At 40.2% G+C, this 22,024-nt stretch overlaps 1 protein-coding gene across 1 annotated transcript in view; it reads right to left on the bottom strand.

Moving 5' to 3' along the window:
• LOC149200631 (DNA polymerase zeta catalytic subunit-like) overlaps positions 1 to 14,327 on the bottom strand; it is a 115,157-nt gene extending 100,830 nt beyond the window's left edge. Inside the window, exons 1-3 of the mRNA XM_089399612.1 lie at positions 13,972 to 14,327; positions 13,764 to 13,846; positions 1,239 to 1,296 (exon numbers count right to left, since the gene is read on the bottom strand). Coding sequence (XP_089255738.1) covers positions 1,239 to 1,296; positions 13,764 to 13,846; positions 13,972 to 14,065 — 235 coding nt within the window. The 5' untranslated portion in view covers positions 14,066 to 14,327. The remainder of the gene's footprint in view (positions 1 to 1,238; positions 1,297 to 13,763; positions 13,847 to 13,971) is intronic.
• Between the last annotated feature and the right edge of the window lie 7,697 nt (positions 14,328 to 22,024).

Genomic DNA, 22,024 nt, shown 5'->3' with positions numbered 1-22,024 from the left:
ATTAACTAGACTCTCTCTTTTTCACAATGGAAGTGTATGAGAAGTATTATGTCAAGTAGAGGAAACACGCACAGAGTTGAAGAGAAAATATCAAGATTGAAAGTGAAGGGGTTTAAGGTGACATGGACAGAAGGGGCCTAAGTACATAATTTCCTAGAGTTCCAAGTCATTGCCACCAATGGATAGGCAAAAGGTAATTAATCCCTCTCCAGAACATGGATTGACCTAGTGCTAGGTTGGTTAGGCAGACTGATCACCTGGAGGAATAAGCTGCCCACAAGACATCTGGCAGTAGCATAATCATTCTCGTACCAAGTAATTCAGATTCACTGCTCAGCAGATAAGCAGAAGTATTCAGATGGATGTTCAGCAGATAAGTAGAAAATACAGATTGTTCAGCAGATGAGCACATAAATAAATTATGGAACTCTTCCTCTTGTCACCTTAAATCCAGCTCAGGCATGGAAGCTTTCAAAAATAAATCTATAAATGGGAGGTGAGGAATTCTTATTACAGTTATCCTTGTTACATAGCGATTCAGTGCCAATCCCAGTGAATTAGCCACGAATTGCATTGCCCATCAAAGAACAAAAGCACATGTATTAATTTATTGCATGCTTATTGATTGTGGTGGAAAGCTGTGCTTAAATCTTGACAAGCCTTATCATTCAATAAAAGTAAACTGTCGTATGAGTTGTTCTAAGGATAAGGGATTCTGGGGATGACAAGGGGACATCCACTCAGACTAGAACAACCACAAAGGATCCCTTCACTTGAAAAGCAGGCAAAGGATGACATGAAGTGAGAAGTGTTCATAAACCAACAAAAGCAAATTTATAGTTAATTCAAGCCTGAAATAAATATCTTATTCTATTATTATAGAGATTCCGGATCAGACATTTGCATGAGAAACTTCTCACATAAAAAGTATAAATAGCTTCTATTTTCCTATGCAAATAATAATGCATTGCATTTTGGACTGAATAGACAACATACTATTTACTTTTTTACTACTTCACATAGTCCTTTGAAACCAGTGGACATAATGGATGAATTTTGCAGCCACTATCGTCCATTGGGACTTAAGATAAAAGACATAAACAACAATCAAAGTCAAAAATTGAGCCTTCATGGAGAAAACAGAAACACATGGTGGGAAAAAAGATGTCATAGTATTTGCAATTTGAAAAGCAAAATCAAATTCATAAAGCAAATATTTGGATGCTAAGAGCACTAGCCTTCTTGAAGATTTTGAGGCAAGTCATTATCGTATGGTACATAGAGATATGGGAAAGCCTGCATAAGTTCAGTAGAAAACAATTATTAAAACTAAATGAAAAGCAACCCTCTGAAGCAGGATAAATTTAACATGAAAAACCTAGAACTTTGTCAACCAGCACAACAACAAAATTAGCAGGGCTAAAACATTTTTTCCACAACTATATGTTGCATGCGCAAAGATAGATTGATAGCATAAAGTTGACACTATAAAATAGAAAACGGTCATTTGCACAAAATTATATAAATTGCATGCTGAACTTGTAAAGATGCAGATCACCAGGATTTCTAAACTGAAGCTTTCATATGATTACAGTAAAGTATGAATTTACCTTGCATCCCAACAAATGTGAAATAATGTAAAAGCTAAACAACATTTCCATTCTCCTCTGAATTTGAAATGAACTAAACCATAAAATACTTAACGATATTTAGTTGAATATAAGTATATTCCCACATATTAATATGTAAAAGCCCATAAACATTCTATAGTTTAATATTACGAACTACCATGTTTGTTTCTGTGAGGAAACAACTTTTTTCAGATAGAAGCTACTGTTCTGTTCCTTTCCGTACTGTCATGATCATCAATCAGTTACAGCACTGCCTATTGAAGGGAGAATGATGTAATTTCTGAGTATTTCTAATTAGATTCCATGCAGATTTGAACAAGTAGTGTTAGTGTACATCCTTGGCTATGTGTTACTAATTTTTACTTCACGATCCCTTTCTTTCCTTCACACTGCTGCCATTCATCCCCGTCACTGCCACCACCACCCGACTCCAACCAAATAATCTGTTTGGGAAAATTAAATTTTCAGCCATTGACAAAAACCACATATTCTTGTTATGGGTCAATCTCCTTGACACGCTACAATCACAACTTGATGTACTTGCCCATATACAAAAAAAATAGAGTGGCCAGAATGAAATGCAGCCTACGTAAAATTTAGGAGTAATTGGCTACTATCCATCATACCAAGAACATTAAGTGACGGGATGAACCATGCCCAATCACAAACCACTTGACATTTGTAGTCATTATTCATAGTCCATATAGCTGAAACACGCATTGTCCTTGCTTACTAATATGTAGCTCCAAACACTTAGCAATGTTCAACATTATTCCTATTAGAAGAAAAAAAGACAAACGGCAAATAAATTTAATATTGAACCCCCGATTATTAATACAGTACCCAGAATAACTGAAGAAATTCATAATTTTATATCAGTATGGAAGCAAAAAAAAGTACAAGTTTATGAGAACAATTTTCTATGGCTAGTATTAAGCCTCATGATGCTGCGGATGGATATCATCGATAAGAAATCGAAATTGAGCAAGAATGTACATATGCATACTTACAACAGGAAATATTGACTGCCTGATTAGAATGAATTAATGTGCCAAAACGAATATTAAAAAATTGGAGAACGGTGATGCAGTGATAAGATCTACAGAACCACGTCACTATAGTATGAACTTTGAAGAGAGCGTAGCAAAAGTACAAGTATTTTCGACACACAATCCTTCTGGATTATTGTATTGTTATAGATGTACATAATACAGAGGTACATGAACTGGAGAGCCTGGATGAAGACCAAGAGTCTCTCATAGGATGTGCAAGAAAAAGTTACCTCCCATTGTATATATGCAGCTTTGAGTTAATAAAAACACAGATAGGTGGAGTTACATGTCCTCAATCTTCGAGTTGCTCATCCCCAATCTGGCAGTGGTACCAGAACTTTGTTGGTTCTGATAACTCCATGTTTCCCGCGTGCTGAAACAGCCTCTGAGCTTTGCCATTCTCCTACCGCAAGCAGACCTGCACTCTGCCTCTTCTCTGGCTGTAATGCCACACTCATTCTCTATATCCAAGTCTTTCTTAGTCGCACTCACACTCATTCCAAGCAGAGCTTTTCAAACAGGGTCTTCGTGCTAGGGATAGCGACCTAGCCAAATTGTTCAACCATGTAGTCTACAAGGGTTTTTGACAATCTTGGTAGCATCATATTATCCACTTGATTCACTAATCAGGCTCTCGTATGAATCCCAACAACTACAAGACAATCATGTTAGGCCATATAATTTTTAAATTTTATGCCATAGCCAATTTGATGCTTTCGGGGGAGCTTGAGAGGAGGCTACTCAAAGCCAAAGGACATGCTGGACCCCAACCTAACTATTAGAGCATTGACCACATCCTTACACTCCAGGCCATTATTGAGGAGGCACAACATCACTCTTCAAAGGTCTATGAAGCAAAAAACTTCTTGATAAACAGAAATATATATAGAAATATTTTATTAATAAATGAATTGACAGATGATGATTGATTACAATGAGGTTCCTGGCTTATATACCGCAATGACACCCTTTGGGAAAGGGCATGATCTTATGATCGTGCCCTTTCGTCTAACTAAACCTAAAATTAAATAATAAACCTAAAACTAATTAGTTTTTACATAGCATTGCCTTCCTCTCGAAAGACTGCTTTGTCCTCAAAGCATTAATAACAACGGATGTTGTTGAAGAATGATTCATTCTCCCAGAAAGCGTCTTCTTCGGGTAAGTCCTTCCACTTGATCAAATATTCCAAGATGATCAAGGTTCCACACTTTAAAAGGTCTTGAATTAATCTCTCAATTTCCGATTTTTGGTGATGTGGATATCGGTATGGCTTTTTCATAGGTCGGTCTTGAAATACTTTTTCATGCTTCTGAATTAGATCTTGTATCTCTGGTGACTCTTCACTAGTCATATTTGCAGATAACATTTCTAATTGGTGACATTGTACTACATAAGCAGGTGCTCCTTTTCGACTCAGCTTCATCATCTGAGATGATGATACAAATTGATTTTCTAGTGCTTGGAATCCGTGTAGTTTGTACTTGTGACCTCCCCATTTGAATTTTATAAATTGTACTTGATGGTTGGCAGCATAAGTACCTAAAGTTCATAACCACTGAATACCTAAGACTACATCTACTCCTCCTAACAGTACCGTGAAGAACGGAGACTCTAAATTAAAGTCTTGAATCTGCAAGTTGACCTTATGGCATTTCCCCACCTTTTCAATCTTCTTATCGTTAGCTACCATCACTTTCATGTTTGGTAAGGGAAATGAAAAAATATTGAGTCTCTTTGCCACAATTGCATCTAAAAAATTGTGTGTGCTACCAAAGTCGATGAGAACCACTACGTTGTTCTTCTTTATGTGTCCTTTTAACTTTAAGGTTTGAGGTTGTGATATACCTGTCATAGCTAATAATGACACTTGCGGAATACTTCCGTCATCTAATTTTGGTGAGAATTCTGGGGCATCTTCTGTTTCTTCTATTTCATAATCTTCACTGTTTGAATCATTGGTTGCTTCACAATTATATAGGTACTTTGGTTCTTTTCCTTTAGCACATCTGTGTTTGGGGTCCCACTTCTCACCACAACGTTTACATTTACCCTCTTTTATCCTTTGCATTTCCACATTAGATTTTTCATCTTCACGACGATGTGGTGGAACATATCTCGTATTATTTGAGTCCACATACTGGGGTATCCTTCGTCTTGCATATGTTTTTTCCGCTTTTGACCAAAATATTGGTTCGGATTTCTTTTCAGTTGTTTTTGCTTTTCGTCTTGCTACTTCTATTGATGTGATGTCATGCATCTCAAGTTCTGCTTGTAAATGGGTTTTGAGTCCTGAGACATATGATTGAATTAGACGAGATTCCGATAACCTAGGTACTCGTGTTACTAAGGTCTCCCATTCTTGAGTGTATTCGTCCACACTTCCCTTTTGTCATAACTTAATGAGTTTTGAAAAGAACTCTTCTTCTCTTACACCTTGGAATCTTTGAAAGAATGCATCTTTAAATTTTCTCCAGCTAATGACGTGTGTTGTTTTTTTCCACCACATATACCAGTTATATGCTTCTCCTCCCATTTTCATGGATGCATGCCTGAGCTTTTCGTCATCGTCATTGATGTCATATATCTCAAAGTATTCTTCTGCTTTATTTATCCCTGCAACATTGTTTTTTTCGTTTCCATCGAATTTAGGCATCTCGACTTTTGCCCTTCGCTGGTATGTTGCTAATGGTTGAGCGAAAAAAGGGTGTTGATTGGTAAAGTTATCCCAGAGTTGCTTGTTTGTAAAGGTTGTGTTACTCGCTTCTTGGTGGGGTGTCGCTGATTTTTTTGGGGATTCAACTTTGTCATGAGAGTCTGTTGACTTTGTTGAATCTGACGAGATGTGTTCTTGATTCTCTTCACCTTCTTTTAGTAGGTGTTCGAGTGTACAATTCGACCTTTTACACAAAATTTTCAGCATTGTTAAGACATCTTTGATGCCTGCTTCTGTCTGGACATGGTAATTTTCCATCTTTATTTCTATTCGAATTGTCGTATCGTGAAGATTTTTGATTTCATCAGCTTGCTCCCCAAGCTTGATGTAGAATTCATTTAATCTTTTATTGACCTCATCGTGGTTGCTATTTATCTTATGCTCCGCATCCAACAATTTTTTTTGGAAATCCGCCATTGTCATTGTCAACATTGAGCGGGTTTGCGGGGGTGTGTATTTATTTGCCAGCTAAAATATTTTTTCTCCTTTTTTTATTTTTGAATTAGCTAAAATAAATTTTATACATATAAATTTAATTAATTAAATTAACATATATATAACTTTTAATTAATTAAATTAACATTTATATATATATATACTTTTTAATTAATTAAAATAATTTTAATTAATTAAATTAACTTTTATATATTTATATATAACTTATAACTAAATTAAAGAGTTATATATTATATAATTTATAATTAAATTATAATATATATTATATATCTTATATATATGTGTGTGTGTGTGTGTGTGTGTGTGTGTGTGTGTTTTCTATGAACAGTCACGTATTACTCGATAATTATTTCAATACCCGAATGGACAGTCACGTAATGGACAATCTCGTCCCAATGGAAATGTCAACCATTGACTATTCAAACCCTTCGATTTTTTTTTGCGTTATTATCGGTCCCCTTCAGCGTTATCATCGCAATTGTTTTCCACACAACCGCAGGTCACACGGAACTTGCCCAGAGTTCGATCTTAATTACGGCAGCAACAAAACAACTGGCAGAACGTGGCACGGTGTGGGTCAAATGACTGGTGTGCAATGGAGCGGAAACGCGGTTATCGTAGCGACGGAGCGGAGGGTTTGGGGCGAAGATTGCAGCGAGGGACTTGGCAGCGGAAACCAAACAGCGTGACCGCAATGTGAGGGAGTGCACAGGCGTTGGGAATGGATGCGGTGAACAGTGCACGGACGAGATGGGGTCGGCCAAGAATAAGTAGCGGATTGCAGCGGAAATGGAATGCGCAGCAGCGGATTGAGTGCAGAGACGTTAGCGGGGTAATTGTAGCAGACGACGTGTGGACAAAGAATGGCAATGGAGCGGAGACGGATGGCAGAGATAGCGGAAGATCAACAGAGCTTGAGGAACGAACTTCTTCTGATACCAATGAAGCAAAAAACTTCTTGATAAACAAAAATACTACTGCTGAGATTTTTCTTTGTTGGGTGAGCCGGATTTGGCACCCAGATTGTATTCTGAAACTGCTTAATAAATCAAACCCTCAGATAGCTACACTAGTTTTCGCGCATTGGGTTTTTTCGGGGACATTAGTCCAAAAACAACGATGTCACTTGTGTGCTTATTTCTGTTTCCTTCAGTTGATGATTTGTAATGTGTTGAGCATGTACTTGTATTTATTTCCAGTATTTACATGGTAAATAACTTGTTAATTAACAGAACAAGTAGGTAGGAATAAATCAGTAAAGTACATGAAGGGTTTCTAACGAGTTAGACTTAGAAACTTCAACATGGTATCAGAGCGTGGCTGCAGATCACAGGAGAAATGAGGACATCAGCCGAGCAAAGCAGCAACGGCAGAAAACAATTGTCCCAAGTGACAGAAGTTGTTCCTAGCAGAGTAGCAGCAAGCAAGGGGTGACGTAGTGCCTGCATCATCAAGATTGAGCCAAGAAGAGTCAGCGCAGATGCTGAGGGAGGCAAAGACAGGCTCATGCAGAGCCACGCAAAGGCCAGGAGGGCTAACGCAATTGACTGAGGAAGCTGATTTGCCGGGATTGCGCAGAGCCTAAGATCTTTAACCTTCAGTTTGCTAAGGTTTCAGAGGTTGTGAGTAAGTTGCCGAGTGGAGTTGGTGGGGTACTGTAGTCAGAACAGTACCTAATAGGGCAAGGCCAAGGAGGAGGGAGTTGCTACCGAGGATTTCTAGCCGAAAAATCCAAATCAGTGGTGCAGCTGCACTGGCAATCGGAGTGGGGGCATCTCGACATTGGCAAAAGGGTTTCCAGGAGGGAAATCGAGGCTCAGAGGGAGTCACACCAAGAACTTCCAGGAGGGAAGTAGATGAGCAGCGAGATGGCAGTGAACAAGGTAAGAGACTAGGACAGACTGGATGGAGCCTCAAACTTTGTAGTCTAGAAGGCCAGAATCCTATCCGTTCTAGACAGGAATCGTGTCAAGCACTTCACCTTGAAGACGATAGCTATGCCAGTTGACCCAACTAATAACGACAAGTACAAGAAGGCAATGGCGAGGGCCAAGAGCATCATTCTTGACAAGGTCAAGGACCATGTAGTACCACATATTTCCGAAAAGGACATGGCAAATGAGATGTGGGAGGCCCTAAAGAAATTGTACCAACATACTTCTATGCAAAAAATGATATTACTAGAAAATCAGTTGCGATCATACCAGATGCAGAAAGGAGAACAGATCGACCCCTTCCTCAGTCAATTGAAGGAGATTCAGGATTAGCTGACTTCCATAGGGGCCACGCCGAATCAAGAATTGATGGTGAGAACAACCCTGAACGCAGTCTTAGAAGACTGGGAGGTGTTTTTCCAGAGCATACTGGGCAAGGCGATCCTTCCAGATTGGGAGGAAATGTGGGCTGCTCTTCGCCAGGAGGAGATCAGAAGGCTAAGCAAGGCGGGAAGCAGCGGCAAGGGGATCAGAATCAAGGAGGAGGAGGTGGATGCTGCCCCAACATCTGAGGGAAAGCAAGAGAAACATAAGAAGGACCTCTCCAAGGTCAAATGCTTCCACTATGGGGAGCTGGATCATTATGCGACCCAGTGTCCAAGAAAGAAGAGCAAGGGAGAGGCCTCCAAGACCAAGGCTGCGCCAGCAAGGGCAAAGAAGGAAGTAGAGACAGACGATGACTATGCCATGAGTGCACACACACCAAGAGATCAAGGTTTCGACTTTCTGGGGCTGGGTTTGCTGAGAAAGTTGAGAGAATGATCAAAGTTGTTGCTTAGGGGCAGTGAATACAGAAGCAAAGAGGCGGAGATAGCACAGAGAGGATCAGTGCAGTAGTCGGAGAGAGGCACGCAGAGCCAGCCAAGGGTTCACGCAGAGCCAGCCAGGGCTCACGCAGAGGCAGCCAAGAGTTACGCAGTGCCTCAAAGGGCTAGCATGGGTGACGCAGAGGGCCAGAGGACTGACACAGAGGGCCAGAGGACTGACGCAGAGGGCCAGAGTGGCACTGGGCTAACGCTAAGCCAGAGAGAGGCTGACGCAGTCCCTAGAGGCTAACGTTGGGGTTTCGTGGGGCAAATTGGAGCTGTAGAGCTACCAGAGTGTTTATCCGGGGTTTCAGCCGGAATTTCTCCTTCCGAGTAGAGAGGTACTACTGCCGAGATTTTTCTTTGTTAGGTGAGCCGGATTTGGCACCCAGATTGTATTCTGAAACTGCTTAATAAATCAAACCTTCAAATAGCTACACCGGTTTTCCCGCATTGGGTTTTTCTGAGGACATTAGTCCAAAAACAACGGTATCACTTGTGTGCTTGTTTCTGTTTCCTTCAGTTGATGATTTGTAATGTGTTGAGCATGTACTTGTATTTATTTCCAGTATTTACATGGTAAATAACTTGTTAATTAACAGAACAAGTAGGTAGGAATAAATCAGTAAAGTACATGAAGGGTTTCTAACAGGTTAGACTTAGAAACTTCAACATGGTATCAGAGCGTGGTTGCAAATCACACAAGAACTGAGGACATCAGCCGAGCAAAGCAGCAATGGCAAAAAACAATTGTCCCGAGTGACAGAAGTTGTTCCTAGCAAAGTAGCAGCGAGAAAGGGGTGACATAGTGCCTACATCATCAAGATTGAGCCAGGAAGAGGCAGCGCAGATGCTGAGGGAGGCAAAGACAGGCTCATGCAGAGCCACACAAAGGCCAGGAGGGCTGACGCAGTTGACTGAGGAAGCTGATTTGCCGGGATAATGCAGAGCCTAAGAGCTCTAACCTTCAATTTGCTAGGGTTTAGGAGGTTGTGGGTAAGTTGCCGAGTGTAGTTGGTGGGGTGTTGTAGTCAAAACAGTACCTAATAGGGCAAGGCCAAGGAGGAGGGAGTTGCTACCAAGGATTTCTAGCCGAAAAATCCGGATCAGTGATGCCGCTGCATTGGCAATCTGAGTGGGGGCATCTCGACATTGGCAGAAGGGTTTCCAGGAGCGAAATCGAGGCTCAGAGGGAGTCACACCGAAAACTTCCAGGAGGGAAGTAGAGGAGCAACGAGATGGCAGTGAACGAAGTAAGAGACCAGGACAGACTAGATGGAGCCTCAAACTTCGTAGTCTGGAAGGCCAGAATCCTATCCGTTCTAGACAAGAATCGTGTCAAGCACTTTGCCTTGAGGACGATAGCTATCCCAGTTGACCCAGCTGATAACGACAAGTACGAGGAGGCAATGGCGAGGGCCAAGAGCATCATCCTTGACGAGATCAAGGACCATGTAGTACCACATATTGTTGAAAAGGACACGGCAAATGAGATGTGGGAGGCCCTAAAGAAATTGTACCAGCATACTTCTGTGCAGAGAAGGATGTTACTAGAAAATCAGTTGCGATCATACCAAATGCAGAAGGGAGAACAGATCGACCCCTTCCTCGGTCGATTGAAGGAGATTCAGGATTAGCTGACTTCCATAGGGGCCACACCGGATCAAGAATCGATGGTAAGAACAACCATGAACGCAGTCTCAGGAGACTAGGAGGTGTTTGTCCAGAGCATACTGGGCAAGACGACCCTTCCAGATTGGGAGGAAATGTGGGTTGCTCTTCGCCAAGAAGAGATCAGAAGGCTAAGCAAGGCGGGAAGCAGCGACAAGGGGATCAGAATCAGGAAGGAGGAGGTGGATGCTACCCTAACATCTGAGGGAAAGCAAGAGAAACAAAAGAAGGACCTCTCCAAGGTCAAATGCTTTCACTATGGGGACCTGGGTCATCATGCGACCTAGTGTGCAAGGAAGAAGAGCAAGGGAGAGGCCTCCGAGACCAAGGTTGTGCCAGCAAGGGCAGAGAAGGAAGTAGAGACAGACGATGACTATGCCATGAGTGCACACATACCACTTGAGTGAAAGTGGGGAGACATTGAGCTATAGTCAAGCAGACTACAAGCGATGAGGGGCAAGATCTTCGAGGATGGGATCTTCGAGGTACCCATCCTCTTGGATTAGACCTTGCTATGAGAGCCCCGAAGAGAAGTAACAGTACTGGCGGATGTCAGTAGAGACAGATGCAGATGGAGCGACAGAGGGAGCTACAGTGCAGGGTTCCCAAGACAGCGTGAGGCAACAGTGCAAGAAGTATGGGAGTGTTGCACCAGTGCAGGATGGCATAGAGAGGTGTGCAACAGTGCGAGATGCACAGAGTTGTTGCAGCAACGCAAAGGTCAGAGAGGGATCTCTTGTCAGCGACAGAGGGAGCTTCAGCATCATGGGTGTCTCTAGCCTGACGAAGATGTCAGAGTTGGGAGATCAGTTACTTACTTCTCAGTAACTGGGTTACAGTGCAGTGGTTAGCAGTGACAATGCTATGGGCAGCACGATGCAATAGGATGAGAGGGAGTTGCAATACGGATGCAGCAGTAGCAGTGGCAGGGCCATGGGTAGCAGTACAAGATGCAGCAGTGCAGATGATGGGCAGCAGGCCTAGCATCAGCACAAGGACCGATGGCGGATGATCAGGGTGATACTCGGTGAGAAGTATTGCTAGAGCAGAGTCCTCGCTAAGAGGAAGTGTTGATTTGGGGTAGCATCGAATGTGCTCTAGCCACGAAAATTGGTGGAGAGGCTAAGACACATGAGATCTCCAATAAAAGGGTTTGGGCAGATTCTAAACAGTTTGGGAGATATTAAAATAATTAATATTTTTAATGGAGTCCCTAAGTCTAAACTTAGGGAAAATAAAATATTAATGTGAATTAATATAAAATTGTGTTAGAATGGTCCAAAAGTCATAGATCAAGCTAGATCTAATCTTAGCCGTTGATTAGGGACTTAATCTCGGCCGTTGATTTGTCAACGAGAAAAGTATAAAAGGAGGCTTGAGGGTCACTTGGAGAACACACAAGAGATCAAAATTTCAACTTTCTAGGGCTGGGTTTGCTGAGAAAGTTGAGAGATAGCACTGATAGGATCAGCGCAGTAGCCGGAGAGAGAGACGCAAAAGCAGCCAAGGGTTCATGCAGAGCTAGCCAAGGCTCACGCAGAGGCAGCCAAGAGCTGCACAGTGCCTCAGAGGGCTAGCATGGGTGACGCAGAGGGCCAGAGGACAGACACAGTACCTCCAGATGCTGACGCAAGCCAAGCCAGAGTGACGTTGGGCTAACGCTGAGCCAGAGATACACTGACGCAGTCCCTAGAGGCTGACGTTGGGGTTTCATGGGGTAGATTGGAGCTGTGCAGTTGTCGGAGTGTTTATCCAGGGTTTCAGCCGGAATATCTGCTTCCGAGTAGAGAGGTACTACTGCCGAGATTTTCCTTTGTTGGGTGAGCCAGATTTGGCACCCAAATTGTATTTTGAAACTGCTTAATAAATCAAACCCTCAGCACCGGTTTTCCCGCATTGGGTTTTTCCGAGGACATTAGTCCAAAAACAACAGCGTCACTTGTGTGTTTGTTTTTGTTTCATTCAGTTGATGATCTGTAATGTGTTGAGCATGTACTTGTGTACTTGTATTTATTTCCATTTTTTAAAATCGATTCATTGAGATCTGACCAATGCCGATTTGAAACCTAGTTTATTAGGTGAACCAATCCGGTCATCAGTTCCGGTTTTTAAAACTATGTTTCCAACATCGTATCAAAGGTAACATCAAGGCCATTCATCCTAAAATTGGTGAGGACAGTTCACACTCAATTTTGTGCATTTTTGAGGGGTTATTTTTTCATTTATTGAATGTTTTGGTTGCTGGTCTACACTTTTCTACTATAGTAAATCAATTTTCAGATTGGCAATTGTTCAAATCAATTCCTAGACCCCATCAACCAAAAAAGATTTCATAGGCACTAGTCAATTGATTTCATAGGACAAGTCTCCTGTGGTTCTTTTAGAAGTCAACTTAAAGAGTGGAGACTCATGCCAAAATGACAGTGAGTGAGACTTGTCCTATGCAGTGCTGCCCTAAAATCTTGACTGTTAATCCAAAGAGTAACAGATTACCTGCTAACATAGTGATTAATAAATTTTCAGATTGGCAATTATTCAAATTAACTCCTAGACCCCAATCACCCAAAGAAGATTTCGTAGGCACTTGTCAATTGATTTTGTGGTGGAGTATTGTTGTTGTGTAAAGAAGCCTCTAGTGGCTCGTTTAGAAGTTGGCTTAAAGAGTGGGGACTCGTGCCAAGATGACACTAAGTATGCACTTGTCCGCCCTAGCATCTTGACTGTTAATCCAGACAATCCAAACAGTAACAAGCCCCTACCAACATAGTGATCAATTAGTTGCAAGGTGTTTATGTTTGCTTCTTCAACCATCCCCTTCCTTCTATATGTAGCATGCGTATGTGAGAGAGAGAGTGTGTCTGAAAACAAAAACCTGAAAAATAACCATCAGAGATGCTTATTGTCTAACTTTCTGGTAGAATCATGTAGGATCACATCCAATGTAAAGATATTGGCCATAATTATAATGCAGAGTTTTTTGTTTATTTATCATCCCCTCCAGCATAATTGGCCTATCAGATGTTATGCAAATATGCAATTGCATCTTAATACAAAGGCACGTATCCTCTGATAAGATTTTGTTCCACGTTAATATGCCTATAATATGCAAAAGGAAACTTAATACAAAGGCACGTATCCTTTGACAAACTTTTGTTCCACGTTAATATGCCTATCTATCTGCGATCATGTTCCAATGAAACCTATGCGCACATTTAACAAGTAGAAAGCCTGATTGCCCGAGGAAGTCAATTCTTGTGTTAAATTTATACTGTGCCTACTTAACTAGAGTGAGGAAAAGGTTTTGGAATTGCTTCCAATCGTCGCAAGTTCGAACCCCGTGCTCTTAATTATCTTGCTGATACAACAAAAGTCCAAAGATGCAAGCTATTAAAATCATTTCTTAAAATTCTTCTGAATAAAAGAACTCGAAATCTAACCCCATGAACATGCATGCAAGTCTTCTGACCAGCGAGAGTAGAGCCATATATTCTTATCACGGGCACCTCTGCCACTGTTTGACCTGTCAACAACACGGAAGACCATCAAATTAACTATAAAAGCAATAAATAAATTAAAAAAAGGAATTTGACAGGCAAAGTGCTGTAAAATTCAAGGGTTTCACAAGCCATTTGATGAGTAGAATACCATGAAATGCGTTGTAGCAGATATCCACCTCTGGAATAGGAGTGGCCATGTAATAATCCATGCACACTACTCTCATGCTGAATTTCAGAGCCATCGCGGGACATGGGATGATAACTGCGGGACGAAGACCGGCCGAGAGAGGGGTTGAAATGAGGGTGAACAGAGCAATTCGGCCCGTTTATTGCAGGTGAAGTCGGTTAGAGCCCCAACCGCCCTTCGGCTCTTCAATTTATTTTTGTCAACGCAAACAATCCTATGCAAATGCTTTCTTTATGGAGACAAACTCGAATTGGAGGGAAGGCAAATGATGGGGTAGGTGCGAGAGAAATTTGTAATTTTGATGGTGTTTTCGCATACTGGCTTAGTTAGCCATAAACAAAGATGGGTAAAGCCCGTTTTATGATGAATAACTAATTTCTCGTGTATGGTTTTATTTACGATGATGTAAAGTATATAATAAATATTTTATTATGGGTGTAAATGTGCACAACCCCACATTTTGAGATAGTATGGGCAAATGCTAAACCATAAATGTGATAAAGATAACACATGTTTTTTTTGGTTCAGAGGGAGTAAGTGTGTGATAGATGAATATAGAGTGGTTGGATGATATTAACCCGATCATGATCAAGATAATAAATGTATCAATGAATGTTATGACCAATATATTGATAAGCAAAAAGAATAAGAACAATGCTACAATACAGTGAAACATTACATTGAAGGAAGTTGGAGTGTTATGGTATAAAGAAGATGAAGTCAAATAATGACGTTGGGGTTTTAAGAGTCTAAGAAGATGAGATTCGATAGGGAGAATAAATATGATGATAGATATTAGAGTTTGATTGGACAACATGCTAGCCAAATCTGAGCTAAATCAAAATCAAGAGGAAGTTTTAGTAAGCCAATCAAGCGCTAAGTAGTAGAGAGCAAAGCTAATCGCTCTTAATTACAATTTCTAAATATGCATTCTAACCTTTAATGCATGAGTAGACAACTACCCCGTAATTGAGTGATCTAGTTCAATATTGTTATGTAGGATTCATTGTTCATATGTGTGTTTATCACTGCATTTACATTGAGATTGTAAGTTGCTAGTCATTGTGTGATGGAGATTAGAGATTAGGACACCATGCATCATCAACATCAAACAAAGTAGTGGTTAGTGTAAACACAAAACAAATCAAAACTAGAAGAGAATGTTGACACAATTGGCATTGAAAACATTCTCATGGGGCCTTGAATAACAAGTTTCCCACATTCCTCCTTCAAATCTCCTCCTACCAAGTCAAAGTCAACGTTGGTCAAATATTGTCAAATCACAGAATTTCGGACCTGTAATTTGGTAGAGCTGCCCAAAAATTGTTGCACATGTGAACAAAAGCAAGCAAAAGAAAATATGAATTTTCTCTATTCTTCTACTTCACTATTCTTATTCATGTATTTGCCACAAAAATCGATGTGTTGGATGAGTGAATGAATGAGTTCGAAGTGTCTTGTATTTGTAGTTGTCCACGAGGTCCAATGGCTAGCTCTTTTAGGCCGACTTGTCGAGGGAGGGTAGACTTGGTCTTGTGGATGACAATTTGACTTTATGACTCAAACAAACAAAAAATTCTTTTTCTTATAAGAAGTCCAAATGGGACTTTGACTTAATTGCATTTCTTTGACTCATAATAAATTTTCTTTTTACTCAATTGATCCTATAAGCATGAAGAACATGCTTTTACTATAAATAAAATAATAATAATGAATGTAATAAATGAATATAATTAGTACGTCATTTATACATTTGTATTACATTATGAACATCAACACTAGTTATATTTTCAACATTCCCTCTTAACTAGGGAGGTATTCATGACACAATAGGATACTTTCAAATTGAAATATTCTCATAAGAAGGGATTCAAATTGATAAGCATCATCATAACCAGCATTGTCAAAAAATAGCAAGGCCTTGGCTAACAAACTTTATCTCTCTACTAGATCAGATCACAACGTTGGGAGGCATAAATTTGGACACCACCAATGACTCTCTAGGAACATACCTCATATGTATGTTCACTAGGTCTGCCCTCATAGGACTATTCTTATCTTGGATACCACCCATCCTCAAAGAATATTCATCATCGGGAGTATTCTTATCTTGGATACCATCTATCCTCAAAGAATATTGGTCCAAGATGCTTATCCAATCCACCATTCTCCCTACCAGTCCCTTCACTGGGCTTACGGTTGTTAGTCCTAACCATAGTGCATGACACACTGAGAATACAGTGTCCATCCTCACTCCCTCTCAACCAGGGAGGAAATATCCACAAGCCCAAGCTTGTCTCTCAAATACTCAAGCTTCATGTTAGGAAGAGACTTCGCCAATATATCAGCTACTCATTCATCAATGGATATGTATTGTGACTTCACGACCCCATCATGCACGAAGCTTTGAATGTAGTGATACTTGATATTAATGTGTTTTGTCCTTGCATGGAAAATTGGGTCCTCTGTCAACCTTATGCATCTCTAGTTATCACAAGATATAATGGTAGGGTCCAAAGGTCCTTCAAACAAATATGTAAGCAACTTTCGTAGCTAAACTACTTATATAACAACTTCATTGATTGTTATATATTCGGCTTCAACACTGCTCAATGCAAGTGAGTCTTGTTTCTTTCTCATCCATGAAATTGTAGAGGATCCCAAACAACAAAAACATCCTCATGTAGTACTTTTCCATCTGAATCTCTGCCTACTTAATCTGAATCTGTGTATCCTAATAACTGAATCTCATTTCCTGCAACGTATTTCAAACAATGATGTATAGTACCATAAAGATATCATAACATGTGTTTGGTTGATATCCAATGATCATGCCTTAGCTCCATCTGAAATTGGATAAGAGTGTTCACTACAAAACATATGGTTGGTCGGGTGTTCAAAAGGTACATCAAGGAGCCAATCAATTGTTAGTAGGATGTAGGATCAAAAAAACTTGATTACAAAATTCTTAACTTATTTAAATTAGTGATCATACTAGCTGTCATAGGTTGACTATTCATCATACCAAATTCTGCAAAATCTTGATCACCTATTTTCCTTCACCAAGATAAATCTCACCAGGTTTCTACCACACTTCACGTCCTAAGTAATAATGCATTAGTCTAAGATCTTTCATGTCAAATTCAACTGCTAGTTCCTTCTTGCATTCCCGAATACGATGCTCCACACCTGTTATTAGTAATTTATCCACATAAAGTAATATGATCATGACTTCATTCTTTACCACCTTGATGTAGAGATTTGAATCTACATAACTTTTAAAGAAACCACGTCTTAATAGATAAGTATCCATTATGTCATACCATGCTCTAGGGGCTTGTCTCAAGCCATATATAGCCTTCTTTAATGTGCAAACATGTGTTTCCTTGCCATGCACTTTGAATCCTTGAGTTGTTGAATGATGACTTCTTCATCAATTGTCCCATTCAAAAAGGTTGTCGTTTTGTCCATTTGATGAATGTTCCATCCCATAGTAGATGCAATAGAAATGAGGGGTATAATGGTTGTGTATATGGTTGTTGGAGCAAAAGTTTCTTCGTAATCAATTCCTTCTTATTGAGAAAATCCTCTTGCCACAAATCTTGCCTTATATTTGCCAATACTTCCATCAACTGCATGCTTAATTTGTACACCCACTTGGAAGTCACAATTAATTTGTCTTTAGGTATAGCAACAATTCATTCTTCATTATAGATTGGTAATCTTCTAACATTGCATGCTTCCATACTTGATGTTCGACTGCATTTTCATAAGTCATAGGTTTTACTTCAATAAGTCTGGTCATGTAAGTTGCATATCCTAAATATCTCTTCGGTTTCTTGCTTTCTTTGAATGTTCCTTTCTGATCTGATTGGGATAATTAGTTTATTGTGCTAAATTCTTTTTCATATTATGTTAAATGTGCTTAAGGATTCATGAGATTAATTGCAAGTTTAAAAACATGAGTTTTTGAGTGCTTTTATGTAAATTTTATGTGCAAAATAACATAAACAAATGACTGAACAATAGCTTATAACAAACATAAACATCACCATAAACAGTATCACATCAACATATGATGAAAGATTTCACCCCTCTTGGGCTATGTCTCCTTGGTCCAACTTTCAATGGCTTGGCCCTTTCTATTATGCTCAAAAATGTGAATACAACAATTTACAATGCTCAGAAAGCTCTGGAACATGTTCCAATGGCTCAAAAATGCCTATGTAGCCTATTTCTGCTCCTGATTTGGTAAAAAAACCTAAAGAAATTATGTCATTTTTAAGTTTTTTTCTAATTGCACCACAAATTCCAAAAATCCGGCGCCATCCTACAAATTTGCCCCAAAACGCACTAACGAAGCAACAATTTCACCAAATTTTGGGCGAAATTGTCGAACGCTTTAATAGCCTCCAATGCCTTAATTCCGAAAAATTTGAGCACATGGGGGCCACGTGTCCGGGGTTAAGGCCAACGGCCTGCCCCTGTCAGTTGAGCCCCCACTCCCCTTTGGTTAGTGGTCGTATGGTGTTTTTGTGACCAAGGGTCGGCCCCCTAGGCTGGCCCCTCCCCCAAATGGCGCATTCATAACATTTAAATAAACATCGCGAACATATATGGTTAAGTCCTTTGGCTATGGCGTGTTGGTGTATGGCTATGCTCGTTCGTTGGTGGTCGCAAGTTCGACTCCCGCTGCTGCTTCCCGGACTTCGACCCATAATTTTCGTGGCCCTTAGGTTGCCACTTGGTGGCCTCTGGTTGGGCCACATGTCAAACCGGAGTTGGCCATGTGTCAGCCCGTGGTTGGCCACCAACCAACCATTAAAAATTCGCCAAATGCACCCATGAGAATGTGCCACTTGGCACAATGTCATTCACTGGAGTATATTGACCAGTCAACCTACCACATAGACATGCCTAGTTAATGCCACATCAGCAGTACAGACTGCTGACTGGGCTGAGAATTTTTTTTTTTAATTCCCATGTTTGGGAAAGTGAACAAAACATGATTCTGGGAGCATATGGTGTCTGTTTCATACGAAACGAGTTGCAACGGATTCAAGATGACGAGCACTATGCAGTCATTTAGGTTCCACACCAATCCGAAAATTTTGAATTTTGAGCTATTTTTTTTTAGCACCTGATCATTCCTCCCCACTGGAAGCCTTTAGGACCCCAAAAGATCACTTTCGATTGTCTAGTAGGTGAGGGTACAGTTCCCTCACCTTTCCAATCTCGGTCCATTTGGACTTTGAAGGTTTTGTTCCCTTGAGCCCCACTGGAAGGTAATCCACATTCCCTCATTTTGAAGATCTTGTTCTTCTGTTAAGAATGGTGTCTTGTTGTAGTTCATCAAGATATTCAGTAAAAAAATCCTCAATGGAAGGAATTTGGACACTTTCTCATTGATCTTATATCAAATGAGGCTCATACAACCTTAAGTTCTCCACATTAACAACAGCATAAATTTTTATATATGAAGGCAAAATCCAACCTAATTGCATTGTTACCAATCTTTTCTAGAATTCTGAATGGACCATATCTAGTAGGTTTTAGCTTTTTACCTTCTCCTTGGAGCCTCTCTTTGCTAATGTGAAGCCAAACTTCGTCACCGACTTGGAAGTTGTGATCTACATTATGTGTAGGTTTTAACCCCGTACAAAAATTATCTACATACGAATTTTAAAACACATAAAATAAACAATGCAAGAGCATAACACATAAAACACATATATACAGAGATTTTCCCCTGGATCCCAAAACCAAGACTACCAGCTTGATTTTTCATTATGTTCCTTTCAATGTTACAATACATATTTATACATGCCAAAGCATCCAATACCATGGACTGAAAACAATTGCGTCCAAAACCATGGACCAAAAGCCATCGCGTCCAAAACCATGTGCTAAAATCATGCACAAAACCATAGGTAGGTCCTCCCAACCTAACATAGGGTCCAAAACCAAAATTTTCCAGTAGAGTGGGGTTACTTGCAACCCTCAACTCCCCTGTGACCCCCTCAACTAACCCCCCCGATTAACTACGTGGGCTAATTGTGGAAATAATATAACAAAACCCAACATTCTCCCACTTGTTGTTTTCTTTCCATAGGGGGCTACAAGAGAGCTTAGTCATTTATCCAGCCCTCCAATGCCCATTGTTTCTCTACACCAAGAGACTTTCTCAGAGCTCACAGATTTTTTCAATGCATCTGCAGTATTCTTCAAAGTGTCCACCTTTACCAGCAACACCTTTTTGTCTTATATCATATCCCTCACAAAGTGATACTGAACATCAATGTGCTTTGTCTTTGAATGATATGCAAGGTTCTTTGCCAAAAAATTGCACTTTGGCTGTCACAGTCTATCCTTATAGCTACCTGTACTAACCCCATACTTGACCATAATCTCTGCAACCAAACTGCTTCCTTGCTTGCATGAGTGGTTGCCATGTATTTTGCCTCTGTAGTTGATAGTGCCACTACAAATTGTTTCTTACTCATCCAACTGACTGCACCTTCAAATAGGTTAAACACATACCCACTTGTAGATCTTCTCTGATCCAAATCTCCAGCCCAGTTTGCATCAACAAAGCCATGGATATCCAACATTTTGTCCAATCCTGGTCTTCCTTTGTAGCAAATACTTGAAAACCCGTTTCATTGCTGTCCAATGTTCCTTTCCTGGTTTTTACATAAACCTGCTCAATACTCCCACTGCATGTGCAATGTTTGGTCTAGTATAGACCATTGCATACATCAGGCTACCGACTGTATTTGCATATGGAACACAGGATATATCCTCTTCCTCTTCTTGTGTCTTAGGACACTGTTCAGCAGATAACTTTACACCTACATGAATAGGAACCTTCACCGGTTTATTATCCTGCATATTAAACTTCTGTAATATTGTCTCAACATACTTCCTCTGCTTTAACCAGAGCTTCCTCTTTGCCCGATCTCTTTTAATTTCCATGCCCAAAATATGGTTTGCAGCACCAAGATCTTTCATGTCGAATTTGGAGGACAATTGGGTCTCCAAATCTTGGATAATTTCTTTGTCATTTCCATCTAGCAACATATCATCCACATACAAGACCAAATAAATAACATGGTCACCAATTAATTTACAATACACACAGTGATCTGCTTTGCTTCTGGTGAAGCCAAGTCCCCATATAAATGTATCAAATTTCTAATACCACATCCTTGGTGATTATTTTAACCCATATAGAGACTTCTTTAACTTGCATGCCAGTTCTTTCTTACCCTTCACCGCAAAGCCTTCAGGTTGCTTCATGTAGATCTCCTCTTCCAGATCCCCGTGAAGAAATGTTGTCTTCACATCCATCTATTCTACCTCAAAATCAAAAGCAATAGCAACATATTAAAGTAATCTAATAAAAGTTACCTTGGCAACAGGAGAAAAATATCACCAAAATCAATTCCCGGCACCTGGGAATAACCTTTTGCTACCAACTAAGCTTTGTATTTCTCCACCTTTCCTTTTGCATTTGTCTTCTTCTTGAATACCCATTTGCTGCCATTTGGTTTCCTTCCAGCCGGCAACTCCACCAGATCCCAAGCCTCATTTTTATGCAAAGATGCCATTTCATCAACCATGGCCTCTTTCTAGAGTTTTCCATCCTTTGAATATATTGCTTCCTTCATAGTTCTGGGATAATCATCAGTAATAGATAAAGCAAAATTTGAATAGAAAGTAGATGTACTATACCTTTATGGCTGCCTTCTTTCTTGAACCGATCTTCTCACACCCGGAGTTTGTGGCTCTTCATCTTCTGATTCCTCCTCTACTATAGAGTCTGATTCTTCCTCCTTTAGCCCAAACTCTATCTTCTCAGGTTCCTTTGGTTGGACTTCATGTTTAATGACATCTTTCACCTCTCTGAACACCACATCTCGGTTGTACACAACATTCCTTGTTACTGGGTTCCAAAGCTTATAACCCTTTAAACCATCCTTATACCCAATAAAGATGCACTTTTCAGTTTTAC

This window comes from Pinus tabuliformis, chromosome 2_1, assembly GCF_031772625.1.
Source record: "Pinus tabuliformis cultivar Carrire ecotype Pingquan chromosome 2_1, CPIR1, whole genome shotgun sequence".
NCBI classification, from domain to species: Eukaryota; Viridiplantae; Streptophyta; class Pinopsida; order Pinales; family Pinaceae; genus Pinus; species Pinus tabuliformis.
This window is presented reverse-complemented; position numbering and strand designations above follow the sequence as displayed.